Here is a 24,155-nt window from a genome sequence, read left to right on the forward strand (position 1 = left end):
CTTTTAAAAAGGATTGTTTTTTTAGAAAAAATAATAATATTTTGCTTGCTGTGGTTGGTGTTTTGGGATTTTTTTTTTTTTCAGGGTCAATTACACAGGTGTAATTTATGTGGGATCAATCACCATCTTAGTCTTATTGACCCAAATCCAGACAAATTCTCTGAGGTGCTCAGATAGGAAAAAAAAAAAAATAGAAAAAAGAAATAAAAAAGCTTAAATTATTTCTGAAATCTAGGATGCTAATTCCCTTTTAGTCCATGTTATATAAACATTTAAGTGTCTTTGGTTACAGTAGACCTACAAATGTGATGTTAAAGAGATGCTGTGCCTGCACCATTCAGGGGTCTTGATCCACTTCACTCTGCTCCATTGGCCTTCCAGATCATTCCACTGGGTCTTCACTGGGTCCTATCCCCAGTTTACACTCAAATCCATCATTTTGAAGTGATCCCATTCCAAAACCCAACAAAAACATGTCCCTCCTTAGGATAAAATATCTATTCCCAGGTTTACTTTCCATCCTGTTGTAAATTAACTGAAAGCTGCTGGTCCTTTTTATTACTCTTCTTTACTTTAAATCTTCAGCTGAAGAGTGTGCAAGTAGTGCCTGAGCTGCCAGTACTGTGCAACAACTTTTGATGTGTTTATTTTCTTGGAAACCTCGCTGGGATGAGCATTCCAGGTGCATCAGGAAGACTTCACAGATCTGCAACACCAAGTCTATAAAATGCATCTAAATATTCCATGTTGGGGGTGGATTTCTTGGGCCTTTAGGTTTTGAAAATCGATTTGCAAAGCCTAGGGAGAAATTATATTTTTTAAATAAAATATATTCCATATGTTATAGATAACAACTTGTAATTTCAGTTCTTTCCCAACTTTAGGATACAGTAGAAAAGCAGCATCCTGTAGTTGTGAATAAAGTTGTAAATATGCAAAAACATTATTTGTAATGTTTGTAATTCGTTAGTGTTCTGCCTGGCATTTAGATTGTCAAAATCCAGGTTCTTCCTACCCAAACACAAAGAGGAAAACATACCAAAGTTAAGGAAAGACCTCAGAGGGTTTGTTGGGGCAGGCTCTGATGATTTTGTCCATGAAGATGGGCTGCAGATGCCTAGAAATAAAAAAATGAGATTGGAGCAGTGGGTCTCTGGTCCCAAAGATCTGAACCCATAGAATCATGGAATCATTAAGGGTTATTTGTCCCCACAATACCCAAAGGGCACCACAGTGTCCAAAATAGCAGATGTGGAGGGACTTTCACATTGGAAAAGTCCTTCCCATTTCCATCCCACATATTTTAATACTTGTGGAAATCCGTTGGGAAGATGCACATTAGCCTTAAAGACTTACTTTTTCTCACATTTTTCAGTATTTTCATGCTCTGTGAAAAGAAATAGAAAAAGAAAAGGCTTGTTGGAAAAAAAAATGTAGGAAGCAGCAGATCAGGCATTGTGATAAAGGGAATTTATGGATAAATGTACATGTATAAATACACTGATAAATAGACATGTACAAATAAATCTGCTGCTGTGATAAAGGCAATTCAGTGGTAAATGTACACGTATTATATCTCATAAAAGGCATCATGTCCTGCAGCTGAGGCTGAAAAGCAGACTTGTGCCATTCCCTCTGTCCCTGGATTTTTCCTTGTCACCCCAAATGCCTCCAGTTGATATTTTCCTTGCTCTTTTCCTCAAATGCTTTTCTGCTCAACCACAACCTCCCAAAACACAAACCCTGAGGATAATTAACAGCAGTCACAAGAAGAGGATCCTTGTAGGACACACTCAGACTCCACTGGAGCAGCTTTCTCCAAGAGGAACTGGCACTCCAGGTGGCTGGAGTTCCAAGGCATAACCACTGGCACCCTCTCCATTTTCAACACCTTTTCTTTTGTTTCCTCTACCTTGCTCCTCCTGAAGCATTTCAGGGCCTCTTTGGATGAGGTTTCAAAATCCGTGCTCTCCAAACCCGCAGGACTTGAGGAGTTTCTCGCAGCAGGCTGCAGACCTGGGAACACACATCATACACGTCTTTTCAGTGGTCACTCACAAATCCTCCTGCTTTTTCCTAAGTGCTTTGTTGTTGTTTTTCATTTCCTCCAAGGCACCACTTCTGGAAATTTCCAGCAAGGTCCCCTGGTTGTGTTTATTTTCTTTGTACCTGCTGAACTCTCCTGCAGTGAAGGCCTGAAGCGCTGCCTGGTAATGCTTTGAACAAGCGGGCCACGATCTCAGCTATCCACAGGTTTAGGTGTGAACATAAAACCTCAGTTACATCCTGAAAAAGAGCTCAAAAAGAGCTCAGCACTCACTTGCTGCCTCAGCGAGAACAAACGACTCTGGGGTTCTTTCAGGAAGCGGGGGAGGAGAGTCAGAGAGATCCCAGGTTGTCTCTGAGAAAGCAAAGATAAAAGAGTAGGCTACCTGGCTTGAAATATAAATATATATATTTTATAACCAACCAGAATATCTCAGTTGTCTCAAAGGAAACACAAAATGCAGCAAAAGAGGAGGCTGCAAGGAACATCCTCGTGTTCCTTGGTGAGGGTGAGGCAGGAGCCGGTTAGGAAATATAAAACTGCCAGTTTGTTTGCAGAACTGTTTGGTTCTGGTTAGAAGTATTTAGTTGCAGAACTATTTAGCAACACAAATTTTCCATCAGACTAAGCACAGATCCTGATGCCATTCACTAAACAAAGCAGCTTCAGTAAAAAGCAGATTTTCGTTCTAAAGATTATCCCAGAGTTAAACTTATACCTGTCCGGGGGCTCCGAAGCTTCACGCTCTGGAAACAAAAAAAAACAAGGCAGGTGTTTAAAATTCCCACAAACCAAATGTCATCCTCTTGCACACAAGGAAGCCAGAGAAGAGGAGGAAAGGATGTGATGTGCAAACACCCTCCCGCACACACCTCCACGCTTGTGGGATGGAAGACAGACTTGTGCCTTATCCTTTCCCTTCCCAGAGCTGTCGTTCAGCTATGGGATGATCAAGACATGCCTACATTTTGTTCAGCTCCTGCTTATTCCACAGGGCTGTGTGAACCTCAGTGGACCACCAACCTTCTGTCTTTATTATCCTCCTCTAAATGAGGGACAATGTGTTTATTGCCTTGTATGGGACTTAGGGCCCACAAAAACAATGTTTGGAGTAAAGTGGATGTTGATGAGGAGGAGTTTGGCTGAGGCCACATCTTCTTTCCTGTCCTGAGCCCTGAAATCCCTGGAAGTGTTCAAGGACAGGTTGGACAGGGCTTGGAGCAACTTGGTGTAGTGGAAGGTGTCTTTGCCCATGGCAGGGGGTGGGATGAGATGGGCTTTAAGATCCCTTCCCACCCAAACCATTCTGGGATTCTGTGACTCTTTGAAATAATTTATGGAAAGTACAAAGTACCAACACTAGGGTCTTCCTCACAGAAGGAAACATGATAAGGAAAATGGCATAGGGATGGTGCTGGAGAAGAGATAAAAAGCCACTTACTTACCTTGCATGTTCTCAGCCTCCCAAAGTCCCGAAGCTCCTCTGAGTGAGTCTCACCACTCCACTCCCGAGAGGTTCCGATATTTGGATTTCTCTCTGGGAGCTGAAAATCAGAAGTGGCCAGAGGAAATTGTCCTAGAAGCAATTGAACACAGGAGAGGTCATTTCCCATCCCAGGCAGCACAGCCACTGCTGGATGCTGCGGGACAACAAATCTTGGACGGTCCCTCAGTGCTCCACATTGAAGATTGTTGGATGCACTTACCCGGTTCATTGGCCACAATAAAGGACTCAGGGGTGCGCTGGGGCAGGGGTGGGGGATCATCATCATCATCTGGCTGTGGCAGGGTGGGTAATTGGAAAGACAGGGACAGGTTACCTGCATGGAGAGACACGGACAGGTTACCTGCATGGCATGACACTGCTCCTGCCCTGCCACACGGTTAAACACCTCTAAACTGTGGTTCAAAATCCAGAGAGTTCTCAGCACCAATTGACCAGCCACGTGGCCTCAGGGACAGACCTCCAGCAGAGCTGGCAGCAGAATTCCCACTGGGCTGGGCAAGGTGATGAGCACAGTCCTGAGGAGCAGCTACAGTCCCTGCCTGGACACTGAAAAACCACACCATGTGCTCCCTCCAGCTCCATCCAGAGTGATCCAGCCCCATGTGTCCCAGCCCTGCAGCACTTACCTGCTGGGGACATCCTCTCCTCATCCAGGGGAGCGTGGTGGGACGGTGGGGAGCTGGCTGTGGTGGGCTGCAGCGGGGCACTGGCAGCACAAGAAGGAAGAAGCTCATCCTGCCCCTCCACAAAGCACTTGGAAAACACTGGGGACACGGGGTCGTCTGGAGAGAGTGACGAGAAGTAGGGATCTTCTGCTGAGCAGAGATGAGGGTAAGGGCATCGCCCATGGTTCCTGTGGCTTGGGGGGCCACCTGCTTCTCGTCTGGAGGGGTTCAGGTCCACAGGAGAAAATCCATCCTGGAAGCTTGAGTGACCAGCATTTGGCCACCGTGAATTCCAAACAGGCCTGGCACCCCTTCCATCCCATTCCCAGTCTTCTCCCCGCTGCCCCAGCACTAGAGGGTTGGATGCAGTCCATGTCAGAGGTGCTCTGCCCCCAGGCCCCCTCCCTGCTGCTCCCTTGGGCTCCAGGTCCAGCTCCCAGCTGCGGCGTTTCCGAGGGGCGTCCCCAGCCCCCCATTGCTCGGCGACAGCCGCCTTCCTGCAGCTGATGAAGTTCAGAGCACCGAAGGAGAAGGCCTGTCTGATGGGGGACACTGCACAGCCAGAGCTGTCCTGTGCCCCTGGGGCGCACGGAGATGGCAGGGACGCTTTGCTTTGTGCCACTGGAGGAAGGTGTTGGGGCACAGCCCGCTCCTCTCGCTCTGAGCTGCAACAAAGCATCGTGACGGGGAGTCAAAGCCGTGGAGGGCTCAGGAAAGTCAGGGATAGTGGTGCTGTGGCCTTACCAGGTGAGTAAACTCAGACCGTAAATGTCTTCCACCGGAGTCAGGAGTGGCTTGGCTACAGGAGGCCCTGCTCGTGCCTAGGGAAAGGAAAGTTTGGGAAACAAGAGTGAGGAGGAAGAATGCAAAGAACACCAACATTTCAGGAGCTGGAATTTGTGCCAATTACTTCTAATTATTAATACAGTTGGGAAATGACAAGCACCAACTTGAAAACACCCAAGCTGAAGCTGAAAACTGCAGACAGAACCTCTTGAAGAGCAATTTGGAGTGAGGGCACAGCGAGCCCTGCAACCACCCAGCTGTGCCCAGCAGCCTGTGCAGAGTTCCCTGCCTCCAGGAGCCCATGTGGCTGGGCAAGCTGGGTGCTGGTTTCATCCGTGACACCAGCTCATGGCCATCCCCAGAGCCCTCAGAGGACAGAGAGACTTGAGGGGGTGAGAGGTTTGGGCAGGAGCTGCAAAACCACAGCTGGACTTGAAACATTCTCTGCATTTTGTGTCAACCCAGTCCTGCATCTCTTCTGCTCACAGACTGTCCATAACACACACAAAAAAAGGGGGTTTCCAGCTCTTTTCTCACTCATCTCTGACTTGGGACATCCTGCAAATCCTATGGCAAAATTGAGGCAGGAGTCCCACCGCAGGATCCTCTTCCCGGTTCTTTGTCAATGCATTTACTTCATCTGCATTCAAACAGCCACACAGGAACAGTGAGGCTCATTCCAGCAGCCACAGAACAGCAAGAGCAAAGCAAAGCTTAAACAGGGGTGTTTTGGATAGTCCTGTTTACATGCAACTTCATACCAAGACCACATTATTTCTCCTTGGAGGTGTAGAGGATTTGAAAGACTTTGCCATGTTTTTTCACCAGATGTTTTACCCTCCTCTCTCCCACAGACAGGCTGTAGTGCTGATTGCCTCACTTGCACACCACCAGTAACACTTTCAGCCACACCACCTTGTGTTCCCAAGCTTCCCAACCTGGACCTTCCCAACCTGGACTAAAAGTCACCCTGTTGCTTGGAAACACTTCATGAAGACAAGTTCCACTGGCACATCCCCATGGAAATCAGCCACTACTGCAGAAAGCTGGTGTTTTCCTATTCACTCGTGACATTAAGCAATTATGAAAGTAAATAGAAAATATCAAACGGTTCGGGGACCAAAGAGAAATGTAGGTGGTGTTTGTGATAAGCATTGCACACTCAGAGCTGGGTTCTCATGGGTCAGCTTCAAAAGAGACTCAGTTTGGGCATCAAGAGGAGCAGAAAACGTGGGGATTGATCCCAGCTCTGCAGCAGGAGTGGAGATTAGAGTTGGGTGTTTGTCCTGGGACTTTTACCTGGGAATCAGCAGAATCCTTCTGGGCATCCAGTGCTTTAATCTGCCTTCTGAAGAGCTCAATCACCACATCGTAAACCAGCTCGTACTGCTCCTGCATTCCAGACAAATAAACAAATTCCAGACAGACAAGCATGAGTGCCATGACCTGAGGTCCCTGTAAATGGTCAGCTCTGACCAAACAAAGCATCACCCCTGAGAGAAGCTGCCACTTTCCTGTCTGTTGGCGGGGTGTGAATGATTCTCAGAAGAGGCAGAAGCCACAACCCTCACAGGGCTCTCACACTGAAGCATTTGGGGGAGGTTTTGGGTGCACAAACAATGCTGTTCTGCATCGAGCTTCCCCTTCAGACTGGCTCAGGCAAGAAAAGTTCCCACTTGATTTCCCGGACAGTGCCTTGTCTCACAGCGTAAGCGTTCGACAAGTCACACTGCAAGCACTGTCCCAGCTGTCTACAAGGACAAATTAATTTGGCTCAGCTGCCAAATTAATTTCTGCACAATCACCTCTCCCTTCAGAAAGGGGGCTTTGAAGAACATCTTCACACCCCAGCTGCCACCAGCACAACCCCTCTGGGTCTGCATGCTGTGAACCCTCCTGGGGGAAAAGGTGAGCTCCCAGGATGGGGGCTGGGGCAGTCGGGGAGGTTTCCCAAACACACCTTGGTCTGCACAATGCAGGGCCTTTGTGTGCGCATCTCCTGGATCAGCCCGAAGACGCTGAAGTTCACCGGAACAATCTTACGGGAGAGGTAGAAGAGGAAACGGTTTTAAATCAAAAGAGGAGAAATTTAGATTAAATTTTAGGAAGACATTCTTCCCTGTGAGGGTGGGGAGGCCCTGGCACAGGTTGCCCAGAGAAGCTGTGGCTGCCCCATCCCTGGAAGTGCCCAAGGCCAGGTTGGATGGGGCTTGGAGCAACCTGGGCTGGTGGAAGGAGGGGGACGAGATGGGCTTTAAGGTCCCCTTCAACCCAATTATTTTCATGTTTTCTGTGATTTCTCTGACAATAATTACAGACAGATCTAATTCCAAGCAGATTCCAAGCCATGACAAGTTTAGAGCAGTGTCTGAAATCCAGGCCTCCAATTGCAAGAATTTTTAACAAAGGACCTGCTTAAAGAGCTATTTTTATTATAAACCTTCTCCCTCCTGTCTCACACTCCACAGAAAATCCCCTTTTGTAACAGCCCTGGTAACACCTGAGGAAAGCAAGAAGGACACGAAACCCACATGGATGGATTTAGGGAATTGTAGAAGAAAACACAACAGTCCCAGCAACTTGGGACAGGGATTGCTGCCCCTACATCCAAACTGGAGAGTCAGAGTGAAACAAGGTGTTAGTTTGGAAACACCGGGTATAGACACTAAAGTTGTATCAAAGGGTGAAGGTCAGAGCAGAGCCAAGTGCTGGGAGGTGAAGGTCTGGCCAGAGGGAGCAATGCAGGGGGGATTCTGCCCCGTTGGTGTGATGCTGTCCCAGGGGGATGGGGCAGGAGCAGTGGCAGAGCCTGAAGAGGAGAAGCAGCACAGACTGGGAATGGAGTGTCAGTTCGGCCACCCCTGCTCTCCACTCAGGCTGCAGGGAGCTTGTGTTCATGGCTGTCACCTGAAACATGCAGTCAGAGGGGGTGAAAGGGACAGGGAAGGTGAGGGAGAGCCAGGGGGGTGCAGGTGCCATCTGAAGGTGCCCAGGGCTGGCACTCACCCCGTCCTTCAGCAGCTTCTGGGTGTAGTCGATGGCGCAGATGACGCCCGTCCTGCCACAGCCAGCACTGCAACGACAGCCACAGCACATCACACCCTCTGCCTTCTGACAAGGGCACTTGGAGAAGACCCACAGCCATGTGGGACCCTCCTGCCCCACACAGCAGAAGGTGCAGACCTGCACAACGGCCCTGCTGAGCTTCACCCCATGTAGGGCCCCGCCTGCCCCTGGCTTTGCTGCAGGCTGGGAGGCACAGCTTGTCCCCTGAAAACAGTTCTCAGTCCCCCTGTGGTGACCAGCCACACATGGACGTGCCCAGAGTTGGTGACCTCTTAACTAGACCTTCTCACTCTCCACAGCCACAAGGAGGTTGTAGCCAGGTGGGGGTCAGTCTCTTCTCCAAGGAACAAGCGACGGGACAAGAGCAAACAGCCTCAGCTTGTGCCAGGGGAGGTTTAGGTTGGGTATTAGGAAAACTTTCTTCACCAAGAGGGTTGTCCAGCCCTGGCACAGCTTCCCAGGGCAGTGCTGAACTCACATCCCTGTAGGGATTTAGAAGATGTGTAGACGTGGGGACGTGGTTTAGTGGTGGCCTTGCCAGTGTTGGGTTAACGGTTGGGCTTGATCATTTTAAAGGTCTTTTCCAAGCTAAACAATGCCTTGATTCCATGATTCTATTGCTGGCTTGGTGCCACCTGTCCCCTTCCCTGTCACCTGGCCATGCCAGCTGTCCTCAGAGGACCCCTTGGCCTTAGGGCTTCCCATAAGAGGAGCTGAGGGCTTGGCCAGCTGTCACCCCCTGTGGCCTCTCGGGAAGCAGGAGCAGGGGGGTCCAGGGGGCCAGCAGCCCTCCCCCAGTGGCAGCCACCTCACCCACCTGCAGTGGATGCAGACAGGGACAGCGTCATCCGGCTGGTAGCAGCGAATCTCCCTGATGAGCTCCAGGATGGGGTCAATGGAGGAGGGGACGTGGTGGTCTGGCCAGTTTTTGTAGTGGAACTGGTGGATGGTGCGGGTCACCTGCAAGGGGAGAGAGCTGGCAGGGGCTGGGCCGGCTGGGGTTTGAGTTAACTAATTTTTTTACTTTCTTTGTCCCCTCAGCTCCTGTCAAATCTAAATCAGCGGCCTGACCAGCATAAAATTTTCTGCACAAAATGTACCATAGTTGAATATATTATTTATACAATAAAGCCATCCAAGATGCACTTCCTGCCTTGACCTTTCCTACTTACCCCGTTGAAGGTCACCTTCAAATTCCTAATCACGTACTCATCCCTCTTCTCCTCAGCTTCCTGCAGAACAAGAAGTCAGAGTCACATTCCCAGTGGGTGCCACGGGGTTCTGGTGCAGGTGATGGGACAGGACACGGTGCTGTGGGGCTGCACTCACACAGGTGATGGAGAAGGGGCCACAGTGCAGGGGGGAGCCGTCCATCTCCGCCCAGTACCGCTCACACTTCTTCTGTTGGGAGAAGAGGATGTGTTTGGTTATTCCCCACTGGCCCAGCCACGCTCCTGTCTCGCTTTTCGGGAGAAAATTCACATTCATTCTGCTGGTCAGCTCCAGCCTCCCCTTCCCTGGAGCCACCACTGCTGGTTTCACCTTTCCAGAGAGGCTCTTTATGCCTCTGGAAACAGCTTAAGAATTTCACAGTCACAGAATGCCATGGGCAGGGACACCTCCCACTAGACCCTTTGCAGCTGGAGACTCAGAAAACAGTTTATATCAAACAGAAACTCGCTGTCACTAATGGGATTTAATAAAAAGCTGCCCCTCTCCCCCTGCCCTGGCACTGTCACAGCAGAGGCCACCTCTGACAGGCCACTCACCTTCCCCATTTCAAACTCCATACAAGCCATGACCACCACCTGCAGAGAGAAGGTTCATCAGAAAAGCCTGAACACAAGTCCCTTATCCAGGCAGTGGAGTCAAACCCATCCCTTGCAGGTCCTTGTCAGGGATGAGGAGGTTCTGTGGGCTGATTCCCCCTAAGCCACAACTGCAAAACAGGGCCCATCACCCACAGCCCGGGCACAGGGACCTTCCCACCCACCAGCAGACTCCTGGCAGGGGAGGCTGATGGGAGGAATCTGGGGCACACACAACATCTGCAGTAAAACCCTGACACTCCCTCTGCCTCACAAAGGACTTCTGCATGGATGGACAACGTTTCTTAAAAAAAAAAAAATCCCCCCAAACATGTAAACTTTATATTTAAATATAAATCTACACCTTACCAGGACTTCATACTCCCAAATCATCCTCCAAAAGTCAATGACAGTAGTGGGGAGAGGACCCTGGGTTGCAATGTATGCTCTTGGCCCATAGACACCCTAGAACATTCAAACCAGACATGGAGACATCTGTGCATAGTTCACCAGCAGAAATAAAGTCATTCCTCTCTCTGAATCTGATCTTATTTAACAGGCCAGTTAGGGATTTAGAAGGACTTTCAAACAGTTGAATTTTAGGCATTAAATCAAGCAGTGCTGGGCAAACCAAGCCCAAAGGAAGGGCCAGACCAGGGAGCTGGGTTTGGGCTGCTCCCAGAGCCCCCCACCAGCTCTTGCAGTGCATCTGGGAGCTTGGAGGTGATGTCAAAGAATGCCAAAGAATGAACCATGAAGGTGTGTTGGGAAGGGCTGGGAAGGTCTGTTCTTCTCCAGACAGGTTGCAGAGATCCCTGGGTCACTGCCGTGGAGAATGAAGGAAATCAATCTGTCTATCTATCTATCTATGTATCTATCTACTGATCTATCCATCCATCCATCCATCCATCCATCTATCCACATCTATCCATCTGTCCATCTACCCTTCAATCAGAGGAGGGTCCCAAAGGCTGCAGGACAGTCCCAAAACTCGTGGAGCTCCTGCTGGAGAGCCAGCCCACGCTGCCCTGCCCCATTTCTGGTCCCTGCAGCGGGTCCCAGCCGTGCTGCAGTGCAAGGTTTCCTGCCCCTGCTCTGCTTTCAGCCAAGGCCACTCTGGCCACAGGCAGCTTTGCACCACTGTCACCCACCGAGGCGGCGGCGCCGACGAGGAAGTCGGGGCTGTGAACCACAAACTGTTCCCCCAGTGCAAGCTCACGTCCCTTGCCCTGTGGCCTGCTGGCTCCGAGCTGCACGGGGTGGTTTTTTGGAGGGCTCACGTCGAGGAGCCCCCGACCTGCTCCTCCCGTCACAGCTCAGCGAGGTGGCCCCACAGACACCTTTGCAGGGCAAAACACGGCGGGAGAGGCAATACCTGGATGAAGTTGGCATTGATGTAGTGGGAGTCTGTGTCGGAGGTGATCAGGGACAGCTCCACTCTGCTGTGGTCGACTGCAGGCACAAAAGCAGAAGCAGCAGCAGTCAGTGCCTGTGTGTCACACTGAGCTCCTCGGGGTGCAGCACAAGGGGCTTTGGAGGGGCACTGACACCAGAGAGCTCATCCCAGGGCAGGTGAGTGGCTGTGCAAGCAGCTGGTGTCCCCTCCCACACCTCCCCACAGCCCTGCCCAGAGCTGCCCACACACACCTCCTTTTGGGGTGGGGGTGAGGGCTTAGGGGAGAGCTGCCAGTGCTGGCACAACCCCAGCGCAACGCTGACCCCTCTGACTGTGCAAGCCTAAAATCACCCAGAACTCCAACTGACAGGCTCAGACCAGGTCTGTGGGGTTAGATACAATGGTTCAAAGGTTGGACTTGATGGTTTAAAGGTTGGACTTGATGATCTTGGAGGTCTTTTCCAACCTTTCCTCTGATTTATTTTTTTTTCCAAGATAGGATGGATGAAAGGGACAGTCTGCTCTGATCCTGGGACAGCCAGTCCTTTGGAGACCACCACATGAAACCAGGACAAGCCACAGCAGGTTTTGCCTGTTCATCATGGACATATCATTGTCCTAAGCCTTTTTCTAGAAAGCCTTGGAAAACCAGTGCTTGCAAATGCTAACCCAGAAAGCTCACAAGGATAATCACTGAGGGATATATTTCCTAAAAAACAGCAGTTCTTCTGTCTCTAGAAATATCACAGGATCATAGAACATCCTGAGCTGGAAGAGACCCCAAGAATCATCGAGTCCAACTCCTGGCCCTGCACAGGACAACCCCAAAATCACACTGAGTGCCTGAGGGCATCAATATGTGCCAAAGTCTTCCAGAGCATGGAGTGCAGCAGCCAAAGCCTTAAATCTGAACAGCAGGATTCAAGGCCAAGAGACAGCAGTGAGATGCTCCCATACAACAGCTGTGGAGGATGAGAACACGCTTGAGCTGGAAAAACAAAAGGCTGAATAGAAACACGTGCCATTTCCAACCTACAAGGTAAGATGTCCTTGTATCTGTTCTTCTTGACATTCTCTGGTTGCTCAGCTGCTGCTGTAGGGTAGATTTTATCCAGCTTGTACTTTGTTGTCTGCCTTTTCAGCTTCTGTGATAAAAGAACGGAACAAATTACAGCAGAGGTGTTACATCCAGCACGCTGCCGGAGAGCACGTGTGAAGGTCTCCAGGGGTCAGGTTTGCTGCCACAAAGCAAGGTCAGCACCATTAATTCTTTCCTGAGTGGCTTTTCTCAGAGCAAGAACAGAGCCAGAACCCCCTGAGAGCCCCAGCACAGGCTTCTGAAGAATGGAAAGTGTGTGCTGAGGCAGTGCCCACACGTCGGCTCCTCCTGAAGTGACACAAAGCGTCACAAGTGAGACACGGGGGAATTACTTGCAGTACAAGAGCACCCAGATAAGAGGAGTGACTCTGGTGAACCACCTTGAACAAATGCTATCAGAAAAGACAGATGAATTGGTTGATTTTTCTCACTGTGGTAAAGATGCTCCAGTCCATGGCTGCAAACACCGAGGGAGCACAAGCAATCAGAGCAGAGCAGCTACATGGGCTGAGGAAAGAGAGGGGAGAAGGAGTCCTGGGACAGACAAATCTCTCATCTCTCTCATCTCCAGGATAAAGCACTCACAGAGAGTTGAAGCATCTTTCCCCTGACAAATGATGGAATTTTATTTCACTGCCATCAGCTTCTAAATAACACACACTGTTTGTTGCCATCGACTTCAGAAGCACCATCCTTGCTGTATTTTTTCTTTCATCATTTTTGTCCAAGTCAGAGTTGCTGGTTTTTAACATCAAACAGCAGTTTTAAAACACTGAATTCAGCCATAATACCCCAGGAGTCACATCTCACAAACCTGATGGAATGAGTCAGGGAGAAGGTACAGGAGGCCCAGGACAGTCCACGTGTCCAGACCCTATTAATTAAGAGCATGGGGTTCCCAGAGCTGAGGCACTGAATTATCTTACTTTTCCATCCCTGAATAATCTGATGACATAAAACCATCATGGGAAATGCCTACAATATGGGAAAACAAGTGAGAATCCCAGAATCATGGAATCACAGAATGTCCCAATTTCCAAGGGACTCACAGGGATCATCAAGGCCAACTCCTGGCCTTGCACAGGACACCCCAAAATCCCACTCTGTGCCTGAGAGTGCTGCCCAAATGTTCCTTCAGCTCTGCCAGCCTTGAGGCCCTGACCACTGCCCTGGGGAAACTGTTCCAGTGTGTGTAGAGGAGTAAGGATCAAACTGCACAGACAGGAAAAGGGGACTCAAACAGCAATTTACAGTAACACCACCACAACTGGCACGTATAAATGCTTGGTCACACAAGGAGAGGGCAGGAATTAGGATGGAGAAATGGCACTGAACATTTCTATCTGGTTTGGAGACACAAGCCAACATGATTGCCTGGAAAGGCAGTTCTGCCTTGCAAAAGTGGCAGCAACTCGGGTCACGCTGGGAAGATCTTATCCCATGCAAGAGGAAATGCAGCCTTGACCACTTCTACATGCCATTTTGGTCAGAAATGAATACATTTGGCTGCTGGAGCCAGCCTGTGCACCAGGGCTCAGAGCTTGCTGCCTCACACACAAAGCACAGCCTGTCAGCGAGAGGGGAAATTCAGCAGCCTGTGACAGCGCTTTGTTCCATGGAACAACAGACTGTCACTGCAGGCTCAGATTAATCACTTCCCTCTACCCCAGACACCTGGAAACCAAGCACTCAGCTTTTCCCAAGTGTTTGAAGTGCCAGACTTGGCTGGTACAACAAAGCAGGGCTGGATCTCGTGGGGACCCATCGGTAACCCCTGTGCCTTCCTGGAGCCCAGTGCCACAGCCAGGGCTTCATGTGGTGTTTGACCTGCCTCAGGTCTCACAGAGGTACCAGCTTTACCCTTCCCTATGTCTGTTAAAGCTGGGCAACGTTGTTGCCTCTCAGAGCAGCCCAGAGAGCCTGCCAGAGCCGCCTGCCTCCAGCTGACACACCAAGAGCCATCACCAGCCACCAGGTTTAACTCTGAGATGGTGCATTGCCATCTGAGCCTCACCCCTGGCACCCCAACAAATAAAAAGATGTCAGAGAGCTCACAAATTCAGGGCACTGCACAGATCTGAACTGGGCACTGCAGAATGCAGGGGGTGGTGGGAGCCATCAGCACTTTTCACAGATTTTGCTTTGAGGGAACAAGAAATAGTTTCCAGGAGGGGCCAGGAGCACTGCTGGACATACATCCCAGAGATCCCAGGTCATAAAATGGTCTGGGTTGGAAGGGACCTTAAGGATCATCTTGTTCCACCCTCCTGCCATGGACAGGGACACCTTCCACTAGCCCAGGTTGCTCCAAGCCCCGTCCAGCCTGGCCTTGTACATGTCCAGTCCCTGAACATCACAGCTGCTCTAGCCAACCTGTGCTCTATCGAAAAAAGGGAAAGCTAATTCAAGGAGCTTTGGGGATCCCTGGCAGGAACACACGTGTCACAGGTCCAACAGACTGCAATGGGGAGAAGGGGCAGAGGCTCCATATTCCTCCCTGTACCCCCGTCCTGTTACCAGGCAAAGTGAAACTGTGCCTTGACAAGTGCACTCGCAAAGCAGAAAACAGGAAGCACTCGGGTAATTAGTTAAAAAGCAAACAGTTCAAATGTCAAAACTATTAAATTCCTCTCCTGTCTTTACATTCCTTTTAGCCCAGTTAACTCCTGGGTGACTTTTTGTTGTAAAACCCCCAGATAATCTTAGTGTCACACGCGGATCTTGTCCCCGTGGCTGAGCGGTTCCCTTCAAAAGGAGCGGAGCCCCGAGAGAACTTACCAAAAACTCCTCTGCAAACTCCCCTCGGTTGAGCTTCTTGCCTTGGGCCCTCTCCAGGTTCTGCAGCAGGATCTCCCTTTGGTCCATGGTGCCGGGGACGGAGCGTGCCTGGCCTGGCCCTGCTGGGAAGGGACATGTCAAGTGCGTGCGCAGCGGGAGGCACCGGCCGGGAGCTCAGCACGGGCTGTGGTTTACTGACTTCATCACCAGCCCCAGAGGAAATTAGTACGTAGCAGATACCCTGGGCAAATAACACAACAAAACACCCAGCCCGGGGCCCTGGCGCCCTCTTTTAAAACCACACAAATGCTTGCCGTGGGGTCTCGCAGCAGGGCGGGCACAGAGAGGGGGGTGCTCTGTGCCACAGAGGTGGCCACACCTTGGAGACCCCTCTGAGCACCCCATCATCCCAATCCCTTCAGCACCATGTCCAGCCATCCCTGCCAGGGGTCCAGGGTGAGCACAGGGGGCAGCTGCACAGCACCCACATCCTGGGGGGGCTGCGCTTCGCTGCAAAGGCTTCGAACTTGGAATGTGCTGGGACTGGAAGAGTCTCTAAACCAGCATGGAAAATCCACAGTTCCCCTTTTAGCTTAGAGTCATAAACAGGGTTTGCCTTGAGCGAACAGGAAAGCAGTTTCCAGGAGGAGGCAGGAGTCCTGATGGACATACAGCACACAGATCCCATAGAATGGTTTGGGTTTGGGAAGGCACCTGTTCCTTCATCAAGGGGTCCGGAGGAAAGGCTGGAAGCTCCAAGTCCCTTCCCAGAGCTGGTCTAGTCAGAGCAGGGTAAATGATGGATTGGCAACAAGTTATCACCTAGTTTTTTGCTGAAAACTGCACAATTCCAATGCTCCAGTGCAGCTCTCCCTGAGGACAGGGACACAACACTGTGGGAACAGTTAACAGAGCTCTGCTGCAGCTGACTTTGATCTCCCTTTGAGTTCACCCAGAGGTAGTTCACCCGTTACAGTAATTTGGCAAACGAGACTGAAATTAATTATTGCCCAATTGCTCCTCAAAGCTTTGCTTCAAGGAAGTTCAGAGAGAAAAGTCCTGCTGGACACAGAGGCAGGAGCTGGACTGCAGTTCTGTGTGGATCCACAGCAGTGATCAAGTGACTCCATCCTGCACATCTGAGCTGAAGGAACAAATACTCCAGAACTCAGCCAAGAAATGGTTCGTATTTTTATTAGGAAAATCAGAATTAAATTCTAAAACCTGCTGTTTAACAGTGAGAGCAGCGTTCCAGTGAAGTGCATGGAAGGCATACTGTGATTTGAAGGTACAACAGTCACAAAAGAAATTCAGAATTGCAAGAAATCTTGCAGAGCAGGGTTAAAGAAGCCAGTGCTCATTACAGAGTAGCACAAAGCCCTGTCAGAGTTACCTGTGGATCACCCTGGTGCCAAGGAGTCTCTTCAGTATGGCAACAGCACAGGGAGCTGAGGGGGAACTTCAGAGAGGGCAATTCATGACCTCAGTAACACATTTCAACTTCTTTCTCTTGCAGGTGAAACATGCTGGTTCTAGCGAGCTGGATGTACCCTGTCTACCCACCTCTGACACAGCAGAGCTCTGTTCACCCCTCAAAATCCTTCTATCAGACAGAAAACTGAATCACATGCGAAGGGAGCCAAGAATAAAACACTCCTCTCTTTATTGCACTGTTCCTCTTAATGTCAGCTAAGTAGCAGAGTCCTGGTGTCTCTGAACTGGTTTTTAAATTATTTATAATTCTCAGGAAAAATCCTCTCCAAAACACAACCCTGAACTCTGCCCAGTTCTGGTCCCACCAGTGACATTGGTGTCTCATGGCAATCACCACTGATGAGTTGTGTGGCTCCCTCCAGAATGACCCTGCCCCTTCCCCAGCCCAGGGGGAGGGCAGACCCTTCTCCAGCTCCAGCTGCAGCTCCCCCCACGCCACACATAGGCCCAGAAAAAGGGCTGCCAACACTCCTGCAGTTTAAAAGTACCACACCAGCATCAGGTATGGCAAAGGAAGCCAGAGAAATCAAATTTTGCTGTGCCCTGAGCAGGCATCCTGCTGGGAGCAGGGACCAGTCAGGAGCCCAGTCCAGCCACTGCCTCCAGGACTGTCCTCAAGGCCGAGACGAAGCTCTGCAGTGCCTCTGGCTTTGCCTCACTCTGCTTCACAGACACCTGCAGCTCCGAATCCGCCGCCTGGAGCAGGAGCTCCGTCAGGAAGAGGCAGCCTGTGTCGTCCTGAGCACTCAGGTAAGCTTTCCAGGGCTGGGCACCCACTTTGCTCATGGCAATAGTCTGGATGTGGACAACGTGAAGGGCTGTCTGAATGGTGTCTGGAGGGACAGGCCCACTCCAGGGCAGGGAGAGGTGGCAGCTCGTGTCCAAGCTCAGCCAGGTCTTCTCAAACTGTTCTGCAGTCAGGGAAGCATCAGGAACGAGGCTCAGGCTGCCTGTGTCAGGCTGAACCTTGAGGACTTCTTTATTCCCCTCAGAAATCAGTGACTCTGAAAGGAAACCACAAACATGTGAGGTGCAGCTCACAGATCCACAAAGGCCAGGCTGGACGGGGCTTGGAGCAACCCGGGACAGTGGAAGGTGTCCCTGCCCATGGCACGGGGTGGAATAAGATGGGCTTTAAGGTCCCTTCCCACCCAAACCATCCTGTGTTTCCATGACTCTGTGATCTACTGCCAAGGGGAAGATGGATCCCAGAGGAAGGTGGGGCAGGTTACCTGTGTCCCTGCTCCTGGAGTCAGTGGAAGGAGGGCCAAAGTAGGAGGGTTCCACAGGCTGGTGAGCAGTGGCGAGTGCCCAGCGTTCTCTGCCATAAACTGGGATGAGAGTGTTAAACTCCCAAGCCCAATCATTCACAGGTTGCTTGGTTTGGTTCCCCAGGAGCCCCAGAGAAGGGTCAGATTTGGGGCTACACAGGACCCGTTTCACTTCTTCCACCCCAGACTGCAGAAGGCGATAGTAGAACAGCCCTCGGTCTCGCACTGCCATGTCCATCTCCTCCTCTGGGGATCAGAGAGACGGAAATTATGGATAATTCTATCACCCAGATTTCCCCAGAGGACTAACCCTTGATTACTACAAACAGATTTTCAGGGATACAGTGTAAGCCTGTCCACGGGCAGACAGCAACAGGACAAGGGGGAATGGTTTTTAAGTGACAAGAGGGCAGAGTTAGGAGGGATATTGGGAAGAAATTCTTTACTCAGGGGGTGGTGCAGGCCCTGGCACAGGTTGCCCAGAGAAGCTGTGGCTGCCCCATCCCTGGAAGTGTCCAAGGCCAGCTTGAACGGGGCTTGGAGCACCCTGGGCTGGTGGAAGGTGTCCCTGCCCATGGCATGGGGTGGGACTGGATGAGCTTTAAGGTCCCTTCCAACCCAAACCATTCTGGGATTTTATGCAGCCTAAGGCATAAAGCCACCTTACCCTGCTGTCCTGGATGGTCTCCTCAGAGCCAGGATGCTGACACAGCATCCCTGCACTGGGGACAGGTCCCAAAACCCCTGTCCCACAGCCTGAGTGGAACAGAAGGCAGGGAACCCACCTATGCAGTAGTAGAGCAGCCTGCCCAGCATGTCCTGGCACTCGGCAGGCCGGGACAGGAACAGCCGCACCAGCGCTGTCAGGAGCTCCATCTTCACTGCTGGGAACGTCTCCGACTTCACATTCTCCACAAAGTCCTCCAAAACATAGGGAGCATTGGGGACCTTCTCCCCGTGCGTGCCCAGGAGCCAGATCAGCGCTTGCTTGCCCTGAGGGAACCACAGAAAACAAAACAGCAAATGGGTGCTGTGTGCCAGGAAGGTGGTGCTGGCACGAAACAAAGAGGTTGAGAGAGCGTGGCTGAAGATTTCTGGTTTTTACCAGACAGTTACTGTTCAACTCATCCTCAGGCACCGGCACCTCACCTCGCTGTCCTGGATGGTGTCCTCACAGCCAGGCAGTGCCTGGCACACGGCATCCGTGCACTGGGGGCACAGCCAAGCCAGGTCCCGGAAAGCCCGGACCACCGCTGCAAGGAAAGCGAGTTATCAGCATCCCCAAGAGTCACAAAAACCACTAGAGGGGGGAAAAAAAATAAAAATCAATCCAACCCCCCCCACACTCAAGAGATTCTGCAAATCTTAGCCAGGAAGGTCAGTGCCCTGCCTGTGACTCTGATTTGAGACACCCTCCTTCCAAGTCCCATGACACTGTGTTTGTCAGAGCAAAGCTGCATCAAGTCTGAAATAAAGCACTGAGACTTCAGATTGTTCCTCTGGCTGCTGGAAAGCAATCTCTCTTCTGGACATTGCCAGCCTTTAAAAGGGCACTGACTCACGATGCTTCAGAGGCACGAGGTTGGAATGACAAATTAAAACCAACCCCAATTCAAAACGAGTCTCGTGAACTTTAGGTCACAAATTTTAAAGGTTTCTGCTGCCCACTCAGAAACACCAGCAGCTCCTGAGATGTATTCAACAGCTGAGGGCAAGTGTGTGGTTTTTAAACTGAGAGCAGACCAGTTAAAAGAGAACAGCAGGAGCAGCAGTTGAAGTGAAGGTAGATCTGAGGGCAGCAGAAGAAAAAAAGAAGCCTGGGTACAATTGAATCAGACTATTACATGAGGAACAGGAATCACAGAGATTTAAAAGGTCTATTAATCATCTTGGCCCTCAAACAGACACTAAAATGTCTCTGCTGAGTCACTCACTCCCTAATTCAGCAGGTGGCAGCCAGAAAGGACCAAGAACACAGCTACAGCCACCTCCTCCTTCCCCACAAAGAGCAGTTCCTCTGGAAGGAACACACTCAGTACCCCTAAACCCACCAGGAAAACTTCCACATGAAGGTGCCAATAAATTAAAAGCCAAATGCCTTCGAGAGCCTTGATTTTGGGATCACAAGCCCCAGCAAGGCCACTTCCTGAAGGCACAAGCCAGGTAAAGCAGCCTGCAGATGGTTACCTGAAGTGATGTGCTCCTGCTGAAGGCCCAGGAGCTCTGTCAGGATCCCCACACACTGCTCTGTGTAAGTCCTGGCAATATTGCCTGCAAGGATGCCAAAAAGACATATAAGTCAACCTTTTATCAGAGTGAAATGGGAACCAGGAGCCCAACTATTCATCACAAACCCATTTTAAAGAACCAGTCTCTCTCTTTTCCTTTCTGACTACCACTCAGGAAAGCGTGGTCAAATGAGCTTGTTCTCCACACAACGGACATGTTCCTTTTTTTGGAGGCCATGCCTTAGAAGATTTCTGAACTTTCCTTAAATGTAATACATTAAGAAAAGCATTTTAGCATCCCCAGCTTTACCCTTGGGAATGCTGTAAAAACACCTATTTTAAAGCTTACAAAAATAAAACCAAAGCAGCCCCCATCCCCTTAACTCCGCCCCCACCACAGCTCACAGAACAAGCAGCACAGACCAGCGATTGGGTGCTTGCCCAGACACAGCTCAGCAGAGAACAGCCCACCTGGAAGGTGCAGGCGAGGCCCAGCTCTCACCTATGGCGAAGATGGCCCCTTGGGCGAGCTCCACCGACACGTCCGTGCAGTAACCCTTCAGCTCCTCCAGCACCTGCTGCACGTTCTCGTCGTTCACCAGCTCACACAACACCTCCATCTTCTGGCACTTGATGTAGTGGGGCTCAGAGTATGAGCAGAAGAACTTTTTGTAGTGGCTGCTGAAGTGGCCGGGCAGGCTCGCCAGGATCTGGCGCACGTGGCACAGCGCGGTGAAGCAGAGCTCCCTGCTCTCCGAGGTGCAGGCAGACAGCAGAGGGCCCTTCACCCGCACCAGGACATCTGCCTGCACATCTGGGTACTCCCAGGCCAGCACCAGGAAGAGCTTGGTGGCTGCCATCACCACGCTGGGGCTGCTGCTCTTGAGGTAACCGTCCAGCAGGTTGAGGATGTCGAAGAGCTCCTCCTCGCTGCGGGGTTTGTAGCGCAGCAGGAAGGTGAGCACCTCGCTCTGCCCCCACTGATCCAGGTCGGGCATCCTGCCAGGACAACAAACACAGCGGGCAGGAGTCAGGGAGTGCACGAGGATCTGTGGGCTGTGCAGAGCAGAGGCCTCAGCCTCGGAGTTTCTTATGGTCTCTGTTCCAAACCAAGGGGGGACCACACTTTTATCTCAAGGGAATTGCCCAGTTATTAACTCAGGATCAGTCATGTGCACTCTTACTGGTATTTAGGCCAGACAGGAACACTGACAAGAACCTTGGGCAGAGCAATACCCCTCTTTTCACAGTTCATGCAGAATCATCTGCAGATAATCTCATTTCTTCGAGTAATGGATAAGTTATGTATTTTTCAACATACTAGAAACAGACCTGTTTACAAATATATCATGTGTGCTATCACTAAAAAATTAATCACATTAACCTATAGTTCCAAAACAAACTACCAGCTGAAGCAAAGACTCCCTGGAAAAGCAGGGCATCCCAGATTACTCTTAAGACTTTAGCCTAAAAGTGATTTAGTTGATGTTAGGATGGGCACCTCCATCTTTGGGTGCCTGACAAGAGTCCCTTCAAGTCCTCTCTAGAAACTCCCTCTCTGCATAGAAAACACAAGAACAAGAATGAAGGTTCCAGCACCTCCTCAGTATCAAAGACAACAAACCTGTTGAGGAGATGATGGGCAATGGGTTTGTTGATGACAACTCCTCCCTCCTTCTTCAAGATCTCTTCCAAGGCCCTCAGACAGTTCACGACCACAATAGGATCCTGGTCACGAAGCAAACTGTAGAGCTCGTTCACCAGTGCACCATCTGCAAAGGAGCAGAGCTCCTGCTATCAAATTCTGCTGGCACACTGCACTTTAATCACTGTCTACAAGTATTTATCAAAACCAGAAGATATGGCTTGAACTGGGAGAAGGAGCCACCAAAACTTCCAGCTCTACAGTAACAACTGCCCTTGGCACAGCTTTTCCCTGAATATTTGTGGGAATGAGAATGGCACCTGGCTGATCAGAGACTTCAGGGATGGTTGTGTGCTGTGGGAGGCCCTGGAAGAGCAGGGAGGGAAGGGGCACTGCATCGTTAACAGTCTGATAAACACAGACCACAGAATCATGGAATGGTCTGGGTTGGAAGGGACCTTAAAGCTCATCTCATTCCAACCCCTGCCATGGGCAGGGACACCTTCCACTAGCCCTGGTTGCTCCAAGCCCTGTCCAACTTGGCCTTGGACACTTCCAGGGATGGGGCAGCCACAGCTTCTCTGGGCAAGCTGTGCCAGGGCCTCCCCACCCTCACAGGGAAGGATTTCTTCCCAATATCCCATCTAACCCTGCCCTTGTCAATGGGAAGCCATTCCACCCTCTCCTGTCACTCCATTCTTTGTCCCAAGTCCCTCTCCAGCTCTGCTGGAGCCCCTTTAAGCACTGGAAGGAGTTCAAAGGTCTCTGTGGAACTTTCTCTTCTCCAGGGTGAACAACCCCAGCTCTCTCAGCCTTTAATTCCCCTCCACTTCCCCTCTCTCTACCCCACAGCCACAACAACCCAGAGGCAGCACAGCAAGCCCAACACAGCCCTAAGGCCTGAATGAGCTCTCAGTGCGTCCCCAGCCCCAGAACCACCACCCTGAGCCCCAGAACCACCTCCCTGAGCCCAGGAGCACAGCCCCTGAGAGCCCCTTACCCACTTCGCCGTCCCCCTGCAGCTTCACCATCTTGGCACAGCCCAGCACGGCCGCTCTGCGCACGTAGGACGCCTTGTCCCGCAGCCCGTTCACGAGGGGCTGCTGCAGGTACTCCTGGATCCCGGGCATCCTGCGGGAGGGCAGGTCAAGGGGGGGACCAGAGCCTTCCCCTTCTCTCTGCCCTGCTGCCGTGACAACCCAGAGGCAGCACAGCGAGCCCAACACAGCCCTAAGGCCCGAATGTGCTCTCAGCACTGCATGTCCCCAGCCCCAGGACCAACCCCCAGCCCCAGGACCACCACCCCCAGCACCAGGATCACCACTCCCAGGACCACCACCCCCAGCCCCAGGACCACAACCCCCAGCCCCAGGACCACCACCCCCAGGACCACCCCCTCCAGGCCCGGGGCCACTCCCCCCAGCCCCGGGGGCCACCACTTCCAGCCCCAGGACCACCACCCCCAGCCCCATCACCACGACTCCCAGCCCCATGGCCACCACATCCAGCCCCAGCCCCACCCACCCCCAGCCCCATGGCCACCATCCCCAAACCCAGGACCACCCCCCCAGCCCCAGGGCCACCACCCCTAGCCCATGAGCACCACTTCCAGCCCCAGGGCCACTACTTCCAGCCCCAGGACCACCATCCCCAGGCCCAGGGCCACCACCCCGGCCTCCTCGCCGCACCTGAGGCCGCACATGGTGCGCAGGGCGAGCCCCCGCACGGCCGGGCTGGGGTGGGCGCAGTCCTTGCGCAGGGAGTTGACGGCGAGCAGCGCCAGCTGCGGCTGCCGCGGGGCCTGTGCCCGCACGTAGAGCGACACGAGCTTCTTCTGCACCACGTCCGGCACCGCGCCCGCCTTCACCATCTCCGGGAACACGCCCGACACGTCGGCGCCCTGCGCCATCAGCCTGCGGGGCACACGCGGGTCGGGCCGGGCCGGGTGCGGGTGCCCGCGGTGCGGGTGTCCCCCCCCAGCCCCCGCCGTACCGGATGACCCGCAGGACGGCGGCGCGGTACCGCACCGGGTCCGCCTGCACGTGCGGGTTGGACAGGGCCCGGCGCAGCTCCCGCAGCGCCTCCTCACCGCCCAGGTACGGCATGGCCCCGGCACGGCCCGGCCCCGGGCAGGGCGGCGGCCAGCCCCGCTACGGCCCCGGGTCCGACCCCGATCCCGGTCCTAGGCCCAGGCCCAGGTGCAGGTCTCGATCCTAGTCCTGGTCGCAGACCCACTCCCAGGTCCCGGTCCCAGTCGCAGTCCCTGGTCCCAGTCCCAGTCCTAGTCCTAGGCCCAAGTCCTGGAACCGATCGCGGTTCCGATCCCAGTCCCGGTCCTGATCCCAGTGCCAGTCTCGGTCCCGAT

The 24,155-nt window shown here is 52.0% G+C and overlaps 2 protein-coding genes across 3 annotated transcripts; both read right to left on the bottom strand.

Annotated features, from left to right (window-relative positions):
* Positions 1-67: 67 nt before the first annotated feature.
* On the bottom strand, positions 68-15,290 carry PTPN22 (protein tyrosine phosphatase non-receptor type 22). The gene is made up of 21 exons (XM_050327075.1): positions 15,153-15,290; positions 12,312-12,420; positions 11,255-11,331; positions 10,249-10,344; positions 9,841-9,879; positions 9,401-9,472; positions 9,244-9,303; positions 8,889-9,031; positions 8,012-8,078; positions 6,966-7,043; positions 6,305-6,397; positions 4,964-5,040; positions 4,181-4,884; positions 3,754-3,867; positions 3,493-3,623; positions 2,766-2,793; positions 2,321-2,401; positions 1,913-2,016; positions 1,357-1,387; positions 1,040-1,117; positions 68-798 (listed from the first exon to the last, which is right to left on the bottom strand). Exons 1-21 carry the CDS (start codon positions 15,237-15,239, stop codon positions 734-736), a joined length of 2,334 nt encoding a protein of 777 aa, XP_050183032.1. The 5' UTR covers positions 15,240-15,290; the 3' UTR covers positions 68-733.
* A 1,041-nt stretch (positions 15,291-16,331) lies between these two features.
* Positions 16,332-24,104, bottom strand: AP4B1 (adaptor related protein complex 4 subunit beta 1). 2 transcript variants are annotated; one of them, XM_050327074.1, is made up of 10 exons: positions 23,783-24,104; positions 23,479-23,703; positions 22,791-22,921; positions 21,770-21,917; positions 20,648-21,144; positions 20,105-20,188; positions 19,067-19,167; positions 18,703-18,910; positions 17,879-18,163; positions 16,332-17,650 (listed from the first exon to the last, which is right to left on the bottom strand). In XM_050327074.1, exons 1-10 carry the CDS (start codon positions 23,893-23,895, stop codon positions 17,223-17,225), a joined length of 2,220 nt encoding a protein of 739 aa, XP_050183031.1. In that variant the 5' UTR covers positions 23,896-24,104; the 3' UTR covers positions 16,332-17,222. The 2 variants fall into 2 exon arrangements, with proteins under 2 accessions (XP_050183031.1, XP_050183030.1); XM_050327073.1 differs by having other exon boundaries at positions 19,067-19,170.
* Positions 24,105-24,155: the final 51 nt, after the last annotated feature.

This window comes from Myiozetetes cayanensis, unplaced genomic scaffold (assembly GCF_022539395.1).
Source record: "Myiozetetes cayanensis isolate MyiCay16 unplaced genomic scaffold, myiCay2020 scf32, whole genome shotgun sequence".
NCBI classification, from domain to species: Eukaryota; Metazoa; Chordata; class Aves; order Passeriformes; family Tyrannidae; genus Myiozetetes; species Myiozetetes cayanensis.

Coding starts and splice junctions, on each gene's coding strand:
- PTPN22 (XM_050327075.1), bottom strand. CDS start 15,239: ATGGACCAAAGGGAGATCCTGCTGCAGAACCTGGAGAGGGCCCAAGGC. Junction 2,402..2,765: donor GCTTCGGAGCCCCCGGACAG/GTATAAGTTTAA, acceptor TTGCTTTCTCAG/AGACAACCTGGGATCTCTCT. Junction 1,388..1,912: donor AATGCTTCAGGAGGAGCAAG/GTAGAGGAAACA, acceptor TTCTTTTCACAG/AGCATGAAAATACTGAAAAA.
- AP4B1 (XM_050327073.1), bottom strand. CDS start 23,895: ATGCCGTACCTGGGCGGTGAGGAGGCGCTGCGGGAGCTGCGCCGGGCC. Junction 19,171..20,104: donor GCAGGAGCACATCACTTCAG/GTAACCATCTGC, acceptor CTTTCCTTGCAG/CGGTGGTCCGGGCTTTCCGG. Junction 18,164..18,702: donor GCTGCTCTACTACTGCATAG/GTGGGTTCCCTG, acceptor TCTGATCCCCAG/AGGAGGAGATGGACATGGCA.